At 36.8% G+C, this 19,819-nt stretch overlaps 1 protein-coding gene across 2 annotated transcripts in view; it reads left to right on the top strand.

Annotated features, from left to right (window-relative positions):
- The window catches only part of adamtsl3 (ADAMTS-like 3), a 245,072-nt gene that overhangs the window by 183,489 nt on the left and 41,764 nt on the right, over positions 1 to 19,819 (top strand). For both annotated transcript variants that reach the window (XM_048183676.1, XM_048183677.1), the window contains 6 exons: positions 6,925 to 7,214; positions 7,466 to 7,595; positions 10,465 to 10,669; positions 12,474 to 12,656; positions 15,022 to 15,175; positions 15,992 to 17,027. In XM_048183676.1, coding sequence (XP_048039633.1) covers positions 6,925 to 7,214; positions 7,466 to 7,595; positions 10,465 to 10,669; positions 12,474 to 12,656; positions 15,022 to 15,175; positions 15,992 to 17,027 — 1,998 coding nt within the window. The remainder of the gene's footprint in view (positions 1 to 6,924; positions 7,215 to 7,465; positions 7,596 to 10,464; positions 10,670 to 12,473; positions 12,657 to 15,021; positions 15,176 to 15,991; positions 17,028 to 19,819) is intronic.

Below are 19,819 nucleotides of genomic sequence, written 5' to 3'. Positions count from 1 at the left end.
GTCACTAACACTATTGCTGCCTTTCTCTAGGTTTGGGGGATTCACAGTGCATTTGCACTGGTTTGACAATACTCAATAAGTTCAGAATACTCAAAACATTTGAGGAAACGTATTACCTCAAAACATTTAAAGGATTAGTTCACTTTAAAATCAAAATTACCTCAAGCTTTACTCACCCTCAAGCCATCCTAAGTGTATATGACTTTCTTCTTTCTGATGAACACAAGTTATATTAATAAATATCCTGACACATCCAAGCTTTATAATGACAGGGAAAGGGATCAATGAGAATGAGCTGAAGAAAGTGCATCCATCCATCATAAATGTACTCCACATGGCTCCGGAGGGTTAATAAAGTCCTTCTGAAGCAAAGTGATGTGTTTTTGTAAGAAAAATATCCGTATTTAACAACTTATCTAGCTAGAAATATCTAGCTTCCACCAGACCGCCTTCCGTATTCAACTTATGAAGAAAGTGTAATGCCTCTCGCAGTTCAATACGCCTTCCGCATTTAACTTATGAAAAAAGCGTAACTGACACGTAACTGACTAAACATCACATTCAGATCTTGGTTAAATGTTAGATAGCAAATAACACATGCTATTATAACAATCAAAGAGACATTATATACTTGTCATTATATACTTGCATGTATATAATCAAACAACACACATATGTATGATCTTAAAGGGTTAGTTCACCCAAAAATGAAAATATTGCCATTTATTACTCACCCTCATGTCGTTCCACACCCGTAAGACCTTCGTTCATCTTCAGAACACAAATTATTTTGATGAAATCCGATGGCTCAGTGAGGCCTCCATAGACAGCAATGCCAATGAAACTCTCAAGATTCATAAAGGTACTAAAAACATATTTAAATCAGTTCATGTGAGTTCAGTGGTTCTATCTTAATATTATAAAGTGACGAAAACAAAATAATGCCTTTTCAATAAGATAGTGATGGGCCGAATTCAAAACACTGCTTCGGAGCTTTACGAAACAAATCAGTGATTCGGAGCACCAAAGTCATGTGATTTCATCAGTTTAGCCATTTGATAGGAGATCAGAATCACTGATTCGATTCGTAAAGCTCCGAAGCAGTGTTTTGAATTCGGCCCATCACTATATTGTTGAAAAGTAGTTATTTTGTTTTTTTGGCACACTTAAAGTATTTTCGTTGCTTTATAATATTAAGATAGAAGCAGTGAACTCACATGAACTGTTTCAAATATGTTTTTAGTACCTTTATGGATCTTGAGATTTTCAATGGCTTTGCTCTCAATAGAGGCCTCACTGAGCCATCGAATTTTATCAGAATATCTTAATTTGTGTTCTGAAAATGAATGAAGGTCTTACGGGTGTGGAACGACATGAGAGTGAGTAATATATGACATTATTTTAATTTTTAGGTGAACTAACCCTTTAAAAGTTTTGCAGCCCATCCTCTACCTAAACACAGGCTCTACTCTTCACCACAATGATAACTCTACAAAACTAACAGAAACCCCTGTGAATCCCAGGCTTCATCCTCAGCATTCAGTCAGTTAAAAGCAAGCTCACATGGAATAGTTCTGTAAATTTCCACACAGTTTCAATGTTCATCATTCATAAAGATGTTTGTTTGATAGTTGATTTTGCTTTCAGCTATCGAAAACTATATATAGCATACTAGTAAACTTTTAAGTTCAGTTTAACACATTTTACCTTGTTTAAACCCATTGTGCATAATTCTGCAGAATTTTCCAGAGAATCAGTACAGAAAATGCGGAAAAAGTCTGCAGATTCCGTCTGGGCCTAGCTACAAGTGTCTGAATAAACATATAAATCAGTCTTTTCTCTTTTATAACCAATAATCCACTGAACCGTGAATCCTCAGGTATCCCAAGACAGTCTCGCCACATTCTGTGCATTGCAACTCAGTACAGTCATGTATTTTTTTTTTTATTCTGAAGTATTCTCAACCTGTAGAGTTGAATCCTTTCACCTGTTACTCAGGATTTCTGGTGACCTCAGGCTGGGACTGTTCTTTTTACACAGCGTTAGTAAAAATTTATTTTACCCAGCTCCATTCAACCAGAACTGGACAAGAAGCAGGCTTCATTAGCTGGTTCTTCATCCGAATAAAACGGCCACTGAAACCAGAGTTAGGGTGTCTGCGTTCTGACCTCTATGTGTCCAGTTTCCTTTCATTACTTCAACAAGGCCCCACGGGCCATTCCCGCCCCCTGTTGTGGTATTATTAGAGTTTTCCCCCCTCCCCGTCTCTGAAATGATACCCCTGTTAATAGTTGGCAGGGGAGCTTGATGGACCCCCGCTACCCCCACTGAAAGCCGCAAACTGTGGGCTGCCAGCATCCACACAGCCACCGCTCTCTGCGGTCTACCAAAGGCATCTATCACAGAGACCCATAAAACAAGAAGAATGAGGGGTGAAAGTGTTTAAGAGTTTACAGAAGAGCCATTGACAAACGCTTCAGTTCATATGCATGCATTTGGGGGGAGGGGGGTGGTTAAGATCCACCGTTTGTCTGCAAACCTTTCTTGAATTACACCCTTGAGCGGAGTATATCACTCAGTGATAGCAGCACTTCTTTTACGTTCTGCTCCGTCACTCGAGTAACTAAATTTAGGGTGATCTAAGGTGGCGTGCACCAGGGTTCAGTACTCGTCCCTATCTCAAAGTGACCCGATTCCACTTTGCTGTGGAATTCACGGCTGGACGCTTGCCTCTGTGATTTGGGTGGGTGGATTTTGTGGGTTGGATGTAGTTGAGGAGTCTCACGCCACATCTTATCCCTGCTTTGATAAAAGTGGAGGAGACCCACTGAGGAAGGACTGTTGTCTTCCTGAACTCTAATCCTGAGATTAGAACCCTCCCGAGTGCTGTTCACTGATATACACGCTCTCATAGACGCACCCACATATGATCACATACTTCTTCCTAGGGAAACAGGCACAAAACATAATGTAATCACATGAACGGCGACACTACAAAAGCTCAATTTCATTGCGTTCCAAAGTGTCAGAATGAACATGAATTGCATTTCTTAGTGTTGCCAAGGGGCGCTATAGCGAGCGTAAGTGTAAACGCTCTTTTTCTATAGTCATTTTTCTCTTTCAGTTCATCTACTATCATGGTGGAGCAACATTGTAAGGAAATATTGCTGAGCAACTTAGTAAAAATGTTGACATGCTAGCTTCCTGAATAATACCTGAATAACCTGAATAAGAATGCAAGAAGTTATATTTAATATGTAATAATGAAATTGTCGTTATTTTTGTTTTGTTTTTGCACACAAAAAGTATTCTCGTCGCTTCATAACATTAAAGGTGCCCTAGATTCAAAATTTGAATTTACCTTGGCATACATGGAAAAGACAAACATTGAGTTTCAAACTCCATTGCTTTCTCTTTCTTATATAAATCTCATTTGTTTAAAAGACTTCCGGAAAACACGCGGATCTCAACATAACACCGACTGTTACGTAACAGTCGGGGTGTACGCCCCAATATTTGCATATGCCAGCCCATGTTCCCAACATTATGAAAGGCATTACACAAGGGCAGCCAGTAACGTCTGGATCTGCACAGGTGAATCAACAGACTAGGTAAGCAAGAACAACAGCGAAAAATGGCAGATGGAGCAATAATAACTGACATGATCCATGATAGCATGATATTTTTAGTGATATTTGTAAATTGTCTATCTAAATGTTTCATTAGCATGTTGCTAATGTACTGTTAAATGAGGTTAAAGTTACCATCGTTTCTTACTGTATTCACGGAGACAAGAGCCGTCGCTATTTTCATTTTTAAACACTTGCAGTCTGTATAATTCATAAACACAACTTCATTCTTTATAAATCTCTCCAACAGTGTAGCATTAGCCGTTAGCCATGGAGCACAGCCTCAAACTCCTAGAGAATCAAATATAAACATCAAAATAAATACTTTACTCACATAATTCGAAGCATGCATACAGCATGCATGACGAACATCTTGTAAAGATCCATTTGAGGGTTATATTAGCTGTGTGAACTTTGTAAATGCGCTGTAATATAATCGAGAGCTTGTGTGGCAGGGAGCACGCGAATTAAAGGGGCGGCGCGCTGAAAAAATCAGTGCATAGTTAATGATGCCCCAAAATAGGCAGTTAGTGGGGTATTTTGAGCTGAAACTTCACAGACACATTCAGGGGACACCTTAGACTTATATTACATCTTGTGAAAAAGCATTCTTGGGCACCTTTAAGGTTGAACCACTGTAGTCACATGGACCTCAAAAGGTGCAATGACGTTGCTGCATGAAGCTTCGAAGCTTTACGAATCTTTTGTTTCGATTCAGTGGTTCGCGTATCAAACTGCCAAAGTCACGTGAACTATTTAAGTTTTAAAACACTTAACGTAACGAAGCCTTGTTTACTGAAATCATGTGATTTTGATGCTCTGAACCATTGATTCGAAACTAAACATTCGTAAAGCTTCGAAGCTTCATGAAGCAGTGTTTTGAAATCACCCATCACTAGATATTGTTGAATAAAGTCGCTATTTTGTTATTTTTGACAAAAAGTATTCTCGTCGCTTTATAATATTAAGGTCGAACCACTGTAGTCACATGAACTGTTTTAAATATGTTTTTAGTAGCTTTCTGGGCATTGAAAAAGGGAGTGTTATTGCTGGTGACGCAGGCCTCACTGAGCCATCGGATTTTATCAAAAATATCTTAATTTGTGTTCTGAAGATGAACGAAGCTCTTACGGGTGTAGAACGACATGAGAGTGAGTAATTAATGACAGAATTTTCATTTTTTGGTGAACTAACCCTTTAATGACCCTAGTTGTGTTTCATGTACCAAGCAAAACTTTCCTCCAGTCATCTCAACTTTTTGTATAACTTTTCTCATTTTGAATGATTCACCATGACTCATTCTAATTTCTAAACAAAGTTGTATTTAATTACAGTGACATTTTTTTACTACCTACGCAAGTTTGATTTAATGTGCCGTTTCATTCAAAGTTTGTCAGAACACAATTCATAAAGCAACATGAGTACGTGTTGCGTTTTCAGCATTGCCGCAAGGGACGTTATAGCAGACATTTTAAAAGCACTACCGAAAATGTGCTGTATACACTTGTGCATGTGCACTCACTAACTCTCATCACCCTGAAAAACACAAGCCTGTTTTCTCAATCACATGAGGTGTTCTGACATCATAAAATTCCCTGAATGACACTCCTACATTAGTCCAAACATGACATGTTTGGGGCTTATGTGGAATTACAGATCTCATAAACTTTAATTCCTTAAGCCTGGAAAGTGTTTAGACAGTGGGCGGCGTGAGGTGTGCATTGACACCCACTCCGGGCGAACGCATTTCCACAATACTTAAATACTTTTACAGATATGTGCTGCACCAGTGTTTCATTTGTCTTTTAGCTGCGTTTAATGATAGCAGGAAGAAGTGTACACAAAGGTATGAGTCTGCGCTGCATGTTCAGCTCAGTCCTCGGTTTTAATGCTTTGGTGGTAAAAAACATGTTGTACTTGTATTCCTGAATCCAATTACACACAGATCACGCGAGCTATGAATTTCAAACAATATTTTCCAAAAGGGTAATTTTCCACTCGCCAGAAATATGGAAAAATCATTCTGTGGTTCATTAGGAGACGTTGCCACATCTATTTTTTATGATCACGTTTACTTTAAGTGTGGTTTACTCTTAAATATCAAAGTCTTTTGGTTCATGTTAATGCTATATTTATTAATATAACTTGCTATTATTTTGAAATCACTTTTGTTTTCGTTGTTATTATAGCTATTATAGTACTTGGGTTTATTGTTAGAAGGTTTAGAGTGTTTTAAGTTTAACAGTCTTTACTTTTCCCACAAAGCAATCTCAATTAGTGAAACATAGCTATCTTAAAGGAGACCTATTATGCAAAATTCACTTTTATAAGGTGTTTGAACACAGATGTGTGTCCACAGTGTGTGTAAACAACCAGCCTATAATGGTAATTTATAATCCCCATAAATCATAAACTCTCCAAACAAATAGTTCCAGATTTCCCCCTACTCTTACGAAAGCCCATGGCCCTATTTGCAGAGACCCCGCCCTAAATGAGCCGGAAGGGAATGTGCCGAAGGATCTCAGTAAAGTGTTATATGTTTGCACAAATTGTTTTACGCCGGACTGCTTCACAAACGAGGGTCAATTCAACACAAAAGATGAACATGACGGCACATGCTAGTGGATGAGTTGAATCAACTCCTCTGTAACTACATAAATTTATCCACTAACCGTTCAGAAACGTCCAGTTTCATTCTAAAAGTTGTAACTTCTTCCTGAGTCTCTCCATCAGTGTCGACTCCGGTTTGAACAATGTAAGGCTGAACACCGCTACTGACAATCCTCATTTTGGCTGCGTGAGATTCTCCAGCTTTGTTGTTGTTGAGCTGTTAAAGCTCCGCCCTCTTCTGGAAAGGGGGCCGGGAGCAGCAGCTCATTTGCATTTAAAGGGACACACACAAAAACGGTGTGTTTTTGCTCACACCCAAAAGGGGGCAAATTTGACAAGCTATAATAAATGATCTGTGGGGGATTTTGAGCTCAAACTTCACAGACACATTCTGGAGACACCAGAGACTTATATTACATCTTGTGAAATGGGCATAAAATAAATTGTATTTATTTCTTTTTTATTTCTTTTTTTTCCCCCATATATAATTTATTATACTGTTGTCAGAAACATGTTACTGCATTTAAACGTAACATTGAGCAAAGGTTTTGGAGATCTCAGTCTTTCACTGACTTGCCATAAAAGGGTTTGATTTGATTCAGCCTGCTAAACCGGTTGTGAATGTGCATATCTTTAAATCATGCTCAGAATCTCATTGTGTTTTTGTGTGTGTGTGTGTGTGCAGGTTCATCCCGGGTCCGTGGTCGGCCTGCAGTGTGTCTTGTGGTCTGGGTGTTCAAAGGCGTCAGGTGAAATGTAAGGTGCTGCTGTCTTTCACTCAAGCTGAAGTCGAACTTCCTGATGAAGAGTGCGACCAGGACAAGCCTCCCTTACAAAGGACCTGTGATTCAGGCCCCTGTTTAGCATCTCCAGACTCATCGTGGCGGCCCTTGAGGCCCCAGCAGATCCCTGATCAGCATGATTATGCTTGGGAATACATGGGCTTCACTCCCTGCTCTGAATCATGTGCTGTTGGTGAGTCTCCATGAATCCCATTAGAGAAAAGTAGCTCTCTAATGTGTTTACTGCCCAAATAGCTTTAATGCACATAACAATTTCTTACAGCTAAAGAACTGATTTAGATTTTTACATGTCCAGCTTTCGAGATGAAATGAAATCAGCATGAAATCTAAAATTGCTAAGAGAGCAGATAGTGATCAGCCTGGGCTACAAAAAAATATAGCTCTTAAATACTCCCCTGCCAAAACCACTGTGTTGTGTTGCAGGCAAACAGATGGCTGTTGTCAGGTGTGTGAGCACCTTGAAACAGGAAATTGTTGATGACACACTCTGCAACGACTCCAAAGTTGTGCCTTCCTTGCTTCGCATCTGTAACCCTCAACCATGTCCTCCGAGGTATGGTCTGAAAGAAATCACTATGAAAAAATGTATTTGTTACAAATTGCACTATTTCAGAGTAACGATAAGCTAATTTCTCCCCATATGAAAGTACTGTGGGACTTTTTTGCTAGGATTTTTACCCATGCAAAAATTCAATTATGGGTCCAAAGCATGAAATTCAATAGTTTGGAGTCTGTATGATTATTTAAATGAAGTCTTTTCTGCTCACCAAGGAGGTAATATTGTGAAATATTATTACATTTAAAATAACTATTTTCTATGTGAATATATAGTAAAATGTAATTTATTCCTGTGATCAAAGCTGAATTTTCAGCATCATTACTCCAGTCTTCAGTGTCACATGATCCTTCAGAAATCATTCTAATATGATGATTTGCTGCTCAAGAAACATTTATTATTATCATCAATGTTGAAAAGGTTATGCTGATACTTTTGTGGAAACCATACATTCAAAAGAACTGCATTTATTTATTTGTGTAACAATGTAAGTTTATTTATTTATTTATTTTTTTAACTTTTGATCAATTTATTGGATCCTTGCTAAGTAAGAATATTTTTTTTAAATAATAAAAAAAATAAATAAATAAAATAAAACATGACTGACCCCAGACTTTTGAATGGTAGTGTATTTTACACATGGCTGCGAACTAAATGATGAACAAATAAACAGTGCTTTATGAATAATTGTTATAATGAGAAGGAAAATAAAAATGTTCCTTCATCTACTTTGTTGAATTACTACCTCCATTTAAGTTAAAAATTTACCAAAATATGAACATTATTCATTGCTATCATTATTTGCTCTCAGTTGCAAACCTGTATGCTGTTATATTTTGGTCTATGGAACACATTATTATTATTATTATTATTATTATTCTTGTATACAAGGACAATTCATAGTGACAACCAGTGTTGGGGAAAGATACTTTTAAAAGCATTGAGTTACTCCATAAAAAAGTAACTAATTGCATTACTTGATTACTTTTTACGGAAAGTAACGTGTAACTTTTGCGTTACTTTTTCTCACCTGGGCTGGGCTTGCTTGTTTCTTTTTTTTTAACAACAAAAAAGTTCTATTTTTGCCAAATGTAAAGGCCCTTTTACACCAAAAGCCTTAGGCTGAAGGAAATGCAAATTCACATCTGTACAGTAGAGAGTGCAGCTCAAATAAAACACTCTTACTTCAGCAATAAATTAAAAAAACAAAAACAAAAAAAAAAAAACACACAAATGTTATGTTTATCTGAAGTCTTTTTTTATTATTCATATGGTTGAATTGGCTCTTCAAAGGTCAGCAGCAAAGACATTGGTTAATAAAGTGAGATTAAATACATAAAGTATATTTGTGTTATTTAACATTTAATTACTGCAGGTTTGCATAATATTCAGAGTTTGAATTTCACTGTTTTTAATCATTTTGAGGAATACTGAATCTGTTTTTGTGAATGTGAGATGAGTAAATGCATGTTCACATTTAGTGTAGAACTACAATAATCACGTTCACACAACATGGGGTCAGGAGAGCTATCAGTCAAAACATTTGAAAACAAAGTAAATTGCGTTACTTACTTGAAAAAGCAACTCAAATATTTTGTTTTAAATTTGAAAGTAATGCGTTACATTACTAGCTACTTGAAAAAAGTAATCTGTTTACTTGTAATGCGTCACCCCCAACACTGATGACAACGGCTGTCAAGGTCTAAAAAACACACTAAAAAGTAGTCCACATGACTCATGCGTGATATTCCAAGTTTTCTAATGTCATACGATTTTGTGTGAGGAACAGATTGTAATTAAAGATGTTATTTAAGTTCTGTTATTGATTGGTAAGGTGCTAAAAGTGTCTGTCCACAAACAAATCTCTATGATATTCTGATCTCTAGATGTGGCGCAGGCCTTTACTTCAGTCAAGTCTATGGCTTTTTTTTATTTAATTTTTTTAACCTTTTTATCGTCTGTCAGGCGAAAATCTGTTCACAAAACTGCCAGACGTAAGTCTGATCATTTAAAAAGAAGTAATAGCACAACCCTCGTTAACCGTAAGCATGCACGATAATAACAGTGATGCTTGCCTTAGCAAACGCCACTAATTAATTCTTTCAACTCCAAATGTGTTTGTCGAGGAAAGACGTTGCGTGCAAAAGCAAGTGTGGAATAAAAAACCTTATGATTCATCCAGCTCCTTAACAAGGAGCTAAAATTGAACCCGCTGGCCTAGATTATGTTCAAAGACCAAATTCAGATTTAATCTTAGTAGGTTGTCAGACTGCTCTGAAAATAAGGACATGTGATGAAAATAATGTGATTTCCTGTTAACTGACCATTTGCCAACAAAAGCAGGACAGCTGGCTTTTTAGAGCGGTGCATTATGGAATAAATGACTTTACTGGAGCTGATATCTTTCATGTGGCTTTTTATGTACCTCGGCTCAGAATATTACAATAGTTCATACGTTTATGGACAAAAGCTTGATTGTTATCTCAGATTATATGGGCTGTATTGTTTAAATTTGAAATGCCCAGCGCTTAAGCCATATGATCGGCTTCGTATGGATCTGTCCGATCTTGATTGTCATGGAATGCAAATGCCAAGTTCAAAGACAGTGGCAGTGTAACTTCATGTTTTGCATTAGCGTGCAAAATCCATACAATAATATTCTGCTAAATCATAAACGTTTAGTTTATTGTGGTAAGGAATATTTTTGGCTTTTTGTATTAAATGAAGGATGAAATGAAAATGTAATGCATGTTCTTGGTCTTATTGTGCATGATTCATCTGTGCATGGTTATATGAAAATGTATAATCTTTCATCAAACATGGTTTGTGAATGCACATAAGCTGTGTGTTTGTGTGTTTTCTTCAGATGGGAGGTGAGCGTGTGGAACCAGTGTTCGGTGTCGTGTGGTGTGGGGCTACAGACGCGCGGCGTGTCCTGCGTGAGGTCTGTGGCAGGAAATCGCACTGAACTGGTGTCCAGCAAAGACTGTGTGGAGACAAGACCTCCAGAACTGCAAGCCTGCAACCAGGTGGCGTGTCCACCGTCCTGGGAGGCGGAGAAGTGGCAACAGGTTAGTGACCCCAGTGAATTTAGATAGAAATGACTAAAGACCGATTTTTCTTTATTATATGTAGCATGTGTGAATGGCAAGCACTCACACATAATCCGATAATTACAAATCCATTTCAAGCTGCATTCATATGTAGCTTAAAATCCTATTCAGATCTAGTTTCTGGAAATCCATTTCAGTCTGACAGCTCTGCGTTTCTCCCTCTGCTTCTTTAGACATAGTAGTCAGCTTTGCGGCTACACATTATTGTCATATTGTAAGACAAGATTTTCAAACCCCTCCGCAGATAATCTCAGTGCCACAGGACACACAAATCTGAGCAGTTTTGATACACATTGTGGACAGCCAGTCATTTAGATCGGTTTCCAATCAGATACACAAATAATCAGATTTGGACTGACAGTGTGAATGTCAATGGTTTCTCCTAGACAGCAATGACATTAAAAGGAGAGACTGTGTTTAAATTTGCTTATTTGATTAAAATAGCAGAAAGTGCCAGAGAGTCACATAAACACTTTGAAGGACATGTTATTCTCATTGAGCGTGTGTTTTTGAGAATATTTGGTTATGGAACATGATGTGAAATCATTTTTATTGCTGACTTTGCAACTTTATTTGGCTTTTCTACTGTAAACACATCTGCACATCAAGTGCTAGGTTTGATTTTGACATTGGTGGGGATAATATTTTTGTATTTATGATAGATTTTTAATTGCATTTTCACTTCATCTAAAGCCTTTATTCATAGATATAGGTAGGAATATGCTTTATTATAAAATATCTAAACAAACATAGTCATAACGGAGAAAAAAAGTGTTATTCAGTGATTGACATTAAGGCTTTTAGCTTTTATTGACTTCAAGTATAATTCTGTAATGTTATACAGTAAGGTAAAGGTAAGCAATGATGACAAGGAGAATTAACTTACATCAGTACATCAGAGTATCAGAGTACATACATGATTGTTTGTAAAGCATTTACAGGCCGGGTGCGAATTATACAGTTTTTCGAGGGTCAGAGTTCTCTTAATGACGTTGTAGTACATCGCTTTAATTTTTATTTTATTTTGTTGATATATTTTTGCCGTTTTTGCCTATGAGGACAGTATAGGTATTCGACAGGAAGCAAAGTGGGAGAGAGAGGAGGACGAGTTCGGGAAAGGTCCTCAAACTCGGGTCACCTGAAGCTTATCCGCACTATATATTGGAGCGCTGCCCATGAGGCTGTCAGCTCCGACTCATCCCTTTATTTAAAAATTAAAATTTAATTGAACTAATCATGATTCTGAAAGAAAGCGAGAGTCTACTGTTGCTATAGTAAAGAACACAAATTTCATGCAAATCTTTTTGACAGATAAACCGCACACCCTTATTTCAGTGTTGTATAATTTAACAGAGTTTGCTTTCTTACATTCGGTTTAACAACATGAAGTTAAAGTTAAAGATGGTAAACTTCAACAACAGCTCAAATGATAAACACTTACCTTTGCATGTCCTGGAAAGAGCGCATGCAGTTTTCTAACGTATTTACTTTGACTTCTCAGGTAATGTCAATGGTATGACCCATTTCAGATGCGCCCATCTGTGGTTGCATATAAATATATTTTTGTTGTTTTATCAAAAATTATTGCTAGGGACAATTCAGTAGTCACTGGATATTGGTAGGGACATGTCCCTAGCATCCCTACCAAATTCTACACCCTTGGTTGTGTGATTGGATTCGCTCTGTGATTGTAGCATATGTGGGAACGACTGATGTTGATCTGTTTGTGTTTCTGTTGGTGTTTGTTTCGTCTCCGGGTCAGTGCTCTCATTCGTGCGGCAGAGGTACGCAGTGGCGTAAGGTTTACTGTAGACAGAGACTAGCTACTGGAAGCTACCGCAGGTTGAGAGACGAGGAGTGCGCTGGAACCAAACCCGATGTCCACAGGACCTGCACCAACCCTGACTGTCTGCTGCCTCGTCTGGAAGGTGGAGAGTGGTCCAAGGTGTGTTTCTAATCAAGATTCTTTTTTTTTTTTGGCGATTTTTGCCTTTATTATGATAGGATAGTACAGAGTGAACAGGAAGCGAGGTGGGAGAGAGAAAGGGGGGATGAGATCGGGAAAAGTCCACGAGCCAGGACTCTTAACTCGGGTCGCCCGAAGCCCTCAAGGCTATCGGCCTCCAAGATTCTGTAAAAAAACAACAACAACAACAAAAAACTTTTATTTAGCGTGCATGCATTGAATTTACAAAAACTGACAGTAAAGACGTTTATATTGTGACAAAAGATTTCTATTTCAAATAAATGCTGTTCTTCTGAACTTTCTATTGATTAAAGAATCCTGAAAGAATAAAAAAAGTATCACGGTTTCAACAAAAATATGAAGCAGCACAACTGTTTTCAACATTGATAATAATCAGAAATGTTTCTTGAGCAGCAAATCATCATATTAGAATGATTTCTGAAGGATCATGTGACACTGAAGAATGGAGTAGTGATGCTTTGCCATCACAAGAATAAATTACATTCATAAATATGAATTCAAAAACAGTTTTTTTTACTGTATTTTAATCAATTTCCTTCAAAAACTTTTAAAAAAATCTTAGCAGATGCAGACTTTTGAATGGTACTATATATTTAGATTCATTTAAAAGCAGTAGAAGAGTAAATGCTGTTCCAACCCATGAACTGCAGAAGTAGGTAAAAAAAATTTTAGTTATTCAAAAATGACAATTCTGAAGATGATAAGGCCCTTTCACCCCTAGTAAAAAACAAACAAACAAAAAAAAAAACCTATACCAAAATTTATTTAAAATACATTTATTTCATACTAAGTATACTTCAAATCCTTTAACATATTTATTGACATATCACTTAAGACTTACTGAAATAAAAATGTAATTAAACTTTTTTTTTGGAGTATTTCTTTATTGCACAATCCACATTTCTTAATATTATGACTAAAAAGTGTTTTATTATCACTATTATTAAGGATTGTTTGATCTCTGTATAATATCAGTCTTTAAATGCAAGATATTTAAAGTATATAGCTAAAGTATACTTGCAATAGTTCCACTTCAGCACAATCAATACTTCAGTATATGTTTAGTTGGACCTCAAGACTACTTCTGGACAGTTAAAGTGCATTAAGTAGAAAATTAGTTGTTCCAATTAAGCAGATTGTAAGTATACCAGTTTAATATACCAAAAGTACAAGTGCAGGGGATTTTTATTAAACATGTAAATATGTAAATGGGTTATTGACAAATATGGTTTTTAAAAGTGTAAAAAAACTTCAAAATTAATTGTAACAATGAGATTATGCGGTTTTTATAATCAATTAACACTGCTTTTGTCATTTTTTACAAGATGGACAAAATTTGTCACCAAAAAGTCATTTGGTTTAACCAAAATTTCAGTTTTACCGAATAACACTTCTGGTTATACCGAATGACGATATTTTCAAACAATGCTAACAGGCTGATATCTAGCTAGCAAAAGGACAATCAAACATTTTATATTTAGTACAAGTTTTTAAAATATTACATCATTTTCCATGTTTTATAGCGGTTGTACCGAATGACCTGATGTTTCGGGACATGCGTATGATCAAGTGAAAACATGAATTTTTCAAATAGTTAAGAGAGAGTTAGTTACTTTGCTTCACGACCATGTGGTTCTTTGCAGGTGTCTGAATGATGTCACATCCTGTCACATGATATTGACCACATGACTTAATCCAAAATGGTCCCATTATATTGGTTACTCCGAATGACATCAAAGAAATTCATTCTTTCTCATAACAAAGCAACGACTTCTACACATAATTTTAATGCCATTTTGCACTATGTTGATATATGATGTTATAAAATCATGCCAGAATAAAAAATATATACATTTATTACATTTTAAGATGTTTTAATCACAAATGAAATGGCTGTATTGCCCTTTGGACGGTTAAACCGAATGACCTTTTGACACTTCAAAATCTTTAAAATACATTTATATGTAGCAAAATATAATTAAAACCTTTTAGATTCAATAAAAGAGATCTAGTTGTACTACCTTACATACTTTGGATGGCATATCTTTTTTTATAATTATTATTATGGCCCATTGACCCAAATGTATTTGTAGTATACTTAGTACAAAATAAATGTATTTCAAATACATTTTAGTATTTTTTTTACACATAACATAACAGACAACATAACTATGTGTGCTTATAATAAACAGAAAGTTATTGTGCATTGGTGTGGATGCTCCATAATTTTACACCAGGATTAATTTTCTATTTTTCTGTGGACTATTCCTTTAAGAAAGGTTTTTTTTTTAATATATATATGTTTGTCCATATGTGTTTGCAGTGCTCTGTGACATGTGGTAAAGGTGTCCAGCGGAGGGAACCTGTCTGTAGGAGACAGACGGCCTCCGGTCAGCTGGTCACTCTGGACAGGTCATCCTGCAGTGACCTCCCTCTTCCTCCTCTGATCAGGAGCTGCCGTATGAGCCCCTGCAGCAGTAAGATACGCTATACTTTAACCATCCTTCACCTGCAGTTTACCCAGTGTGTAACCCCATTACGCCTGAATGTATTCTTGTAAATTTAGTGTAAATTGTGCCTGTAATTTAACTTAGAGCTGACCTCTGTTTGATCTTGCTCTCACTATGGTCTCCATACATTCGGATACCAACACAAGGGAAATTTCATAAAAAGATTTTGGGACCCCCTGATGTTTTGAGCTGTAGTAACAACACAATCCTACTTGAGTTCCATCTCAAATTTCTCAAATAAATAGCAGGGATCAGTATGTATCACTTAGCCTGTTATCATTGTTCTCATGATACCCATGAACCAATGAACTCTCCATGGTCATATATAATATCTCTAGTCTAAGTGAACATACTGTATATTATGATCATATGAAACTTCTTTGAAATGCTTTCTGATTAATGCTACGGTTCAGAAAAATCGATTTTGATTAGGTTTCTTTTTTTTAGCTTTAGGTTCAAACTGAATTTGGTTTATCGGTTTGTATATCTTGATAAGGTCCCTTGGTAAGGGACGGTCCAAGAGCACGTTTTCATTCTCTTGAGAAATCCGCCTGCAAGCGGAGAACGTATATCCACATTGTGCCCTTGTGTTTTTTTTAACCTAAACTTTCCAAAGTCCTTCTGTCCTGTGTGAATTGACTTCATTGGGCTTGAAATCAAGAGTCTGAACTGCAGAGATTATTTGGGGGTTTCAAAAGCGTTCATAACCTCATGCAGAACTAAAGTAATTAGCCCTAACGGTTGTTTGAACCGCCTAAACTTCTTCCGTTTCTCTTTCCACAGAGCATGTTCACTCCAGAAAACGTTGCCCTCAGGTCATTGGCCTGAAACGCATCTACATCCAGACCCGACAAGAAAAACGGCTCAGTTTTACCATTGGAGGACGAGCCTACCTTCTTCCCAAGACCGCCGTCATTATCAAGTGTCCCGTGCGGAATTTCCCTAAAGCTCAGATCCGCTGGGAAAAGGATGGGAGTGAACTGTCTAGTTCCAAACGTCTGAGCATCACCAAGTCTGGGGCTTTGAGGATCTACAACCTGGAAGCTGGAGATATCGGACTGTACCGTTGCTGGGCCAATCAAGATTCAGACACCTTCATCCTGAAGCTGATCGGATACAACAATAGACTCCTGGAACAGCCTGAAGGAAAGGGTTTGGGGAAGGAAAGAAGTAGGAACTTTCATCCGTACCTCAACAAAGAAGGAGGTTACGCTGGTTCGAAGTGCCATGAGGGGTTTCCACCGGGAAAGAAGGCTCCAAAATCTCACCCGAGCTGGGTGCAAAAAAACGAGTTCTACCGAGACGATCACGGCCAGCCTAAGGAGCTCTGGGATACCCTTGCTTTGGGGAACTATGCTTTGGCTTCAGGGGCCAGGAGCCACACAGGAGCCTTTGTCCTTGAACCTGCACAGTTCGAGGAGCTTGTGAAGAACATCAGTCTGCTGGCAGAGAGCGGGGATGTATCGGATGAAATGGCGTCGCACCTGATCGACAAACTAATAGAGGATTTGGCTGTCGCAGGGCAAGGGGTGCCTACTGAGGAAGGCACTACGATGGACAATCATTTAGATAAGACGCCAAACACTTCAGAACTTACTGGGGAAATGGGGTCGAAAAGAGGCAGTCGAGCGGTAATCGTTCGTCAAAGGAATCACGGATCTGCAATGAACTTCCAGAGGGATCTCAGGATCCATGTGGGCAGGAACGCTTACCTAACCAATGCTACTCACAGCCTCACGCTGGTGTGTCCCGCTCAGGGATTACCACCTCCAAACCTCTCCTGGAGCAAAGATGGAGCTCCACTACAGAACAGCGACAGGTAAAGACGCTGGGTGCCGTTCAGTGTTGCCGTTTCTCTTTCTTTATTTCTTTCTGCATTTTCTTTCTTTTTAGTTTGTGGAGAGCTACGAGTTTTTGGTTGTTCCAAACCTGTTATTTTTACATGCAACACAAAATTATTGGTTATGAAAAGGGATGCACAACATACTGTACCGATATTATATTGGTTTATATTTACATGTACACATTTTGCAGATGCTTTTAAGTGGCTTACACTGGGAATCAAACCCATGACCCATGACGCTGTTGCACAGTGCTCTACAGTTTGAGTTACCGGACTCAGACATTATCGTTAATATTTTTAAATAACCTCCTGCCAATTTTAGATATTTATTGGCCAATATTCAAGACTCAAGATATCTGCCATTTTGTCATCATATAGCTCTAACTTAAAAGGATAGTGAAAGGTTATGTTGAATATTTAACCCTTTAAAGGTTGTCTCTTGACGTGTGCTTTATGATTGTTGAAGCTGGTATATAACTCTGAGATTTAACTGTTTTTATTATTGGCTTATTAGTGTTATTTTTCTTTAATTTATATGCTGTAATTTTTTAATTTATTTTTATTTCAGTTTTATTAGTACTTCAACTTAAAATAAGCATTAGAAATGTTGCTTTGGCAACTAACTGAAATAAAAAAAAGTTTTTTACGTTTTTCGTCTAATATTTATATTTTAATTATTTTATTTTTTATTTACTAGTTTTAGTTTTAATTAACAGTAACATACGGAAGAGGATTAGGGCCAAGCAATAATAAAAAAATAAAACCATCTCGAGATTAAAGTTGTTAAATTTCGAGAAAAAAACTCGTTAAATTTCGAGAAAAAATGGTTACATTTCGAGAAAAAAGTTGAGATAAAATGTTGAGAATAAACTTGTTAAATTATGAGAAAAAACTTGTTACATTTTGAGAAAAAAGTCGAGATAAAATGTTGAGAATAAACTCGTTAAATTACGAGAAAAAACTCGTTAAATTTCAAGAAAAAAGTCGAGATAAAATGTTGAGAATAAACTTGTTAAATTTCAAGAAAAAAGTCGAGATAAAATGTTGAGAATAAACTCGTTAAATTACGAGAAATAACTCGTTAAATTTCAAGAAAAAAGTCAAGATAAAATGTTGAGAATAAACTCGTTAAATTACGAGAAAAAAACTTGTTAAATTTCGAGAAAAAAGTCGAGATAAAATGTTGAGAATAAAGTCATTAAATTACGAGAAAAAAGTTGTTAAATTACGAGAACAAATTTGTTAAATTATGAGAAAAATGTCGTTAAATTTAGAGAAAAAAGTCGAGATAAAATGTTGAGAATAAAGTCATTAAATTATGAGAATAAAGTCATTAAATTACGAGAAAAAAGTCATTAAATTATGAAAACAAATTCATAATTTAACGAATTTGTTCTCGTAATTTAACAACTTTTTCCTCATAATTTAATGACTTTATTCTCAACATTTTATCTTGACTTTTTTCTCGAAATTTAACGAGTTTTTTCTCGAAATTTAACAACTTTAATCTCGAGATGGTTTTATTTTTTTATTATTGCTTGGCCCTAATCCTCTTCCGTAGTAACAAGATTGATCGTATTATCCAGAATTTCTATATTGGTCAATCCTTTTTTCTTTGAAGAACCTTAATATGTGTTGACTGCTGTTTATTCTTCAAAATATCTCCTTTTGTGTTATCAGTTATCAGTTTTAGATCAACTAATCCTGTAATTTTTTTTTGCCTGCATTCGAATAGCATTGCCATTTTTATTATAACACACCAGCATAGTGTCTGATTACAAAACTTCTGGAATTCACATGACTTTACTTTTTCTTTCTGTTATTATCACCGACAGTTGTTTTAGTCCAGCGAACATGATGCTGAAAACGAGCAGAGTTCAGCTTTAACACCGAAAAGCAATTTTTTCTCTCTTTATAGAAAACAAGCCTCCCTGTGTACCTCTGAGTCCAGCCGTGACTGATCTTGATTGAGCAACCGCATATTCCAAAAGCTTGTTAATCACAAACCCACTCAAATATTCACCTCAAAAGCACCCCAGATCTCACGTTATGCGGTCTGTTGGGGTCAGAAATACTGGCTGTGCTTCTTTCAGTTTCTCTCCAGGGTCGCATTGTGGTCTAATCGTCTACTCTATACTGTTGACTGTTAAATACCGTCATTGAAAACATTGACTTAGTAACTCTGCTTTGTCCAGCTCACGGCCTTAACATAGCCTCCGCCCAGACAGTCGCCAAACATTGTCTGCCCTTCTTCCTGGCGTGTGCTATGGGACCTGAAAGAGACATGGCTGTGCAAACATTGTTCAGGCCTCTTCTCCCAACCTTTGCTTCAAAACTCAGCAACTCTGAGCTGAATCGTGAAAGACTGAAGTGCTGTAACTTTCAGGGATCACTTTTGACTTATGACTGTAGGGTTATTTTATGAAACAGGTGCCTTTTTCAGTTTATTAAAGTGGGCTTCAAGTAAATGTTTGATATTTTAGATATTTTAGGAGATAAATAATTGTTTAAATGTTATTTGCATTCTGCCATCAGGTTAAAATGTTAAGGTAACAGAGCATTGTACTGTTTAGAAAGAGAATTTGTTGTTGAAATTTATACAAATATCCAACAGTTAATTATATTATATTATATTATATTATATTATATTATATTATATTATATACAACTGTTCTTTCTGGTTCTCGAATCTGATTGGCTGAGAGCTGTGCGATATTCCCCCAGTATCAGCACTGGAACCGTTTTGCAGTTTGTATCACTCTGCTTAC

This window comes from Megalobrama amblycephala, linkage group LG3, assembly GCF_018812025.1.
Source record: "Megalobrama amblycephala isolate DHTTF-2021 linkage group LG3, ASM1881202v1, whole genome shotgun sequence".
NCBI classification, from domain to species: domain Eukaryota; kingdom Metazoa; phylum Chordata; class Actinopteri; order Cypriniformes; family Xenocyprididae; genus Megalobrama; species Megalobrama amblycephala.
Note: the sequence above shows the minus strand (reverse complement) of the source record. Positions and strands in the feature narration are given on the sequence as shown.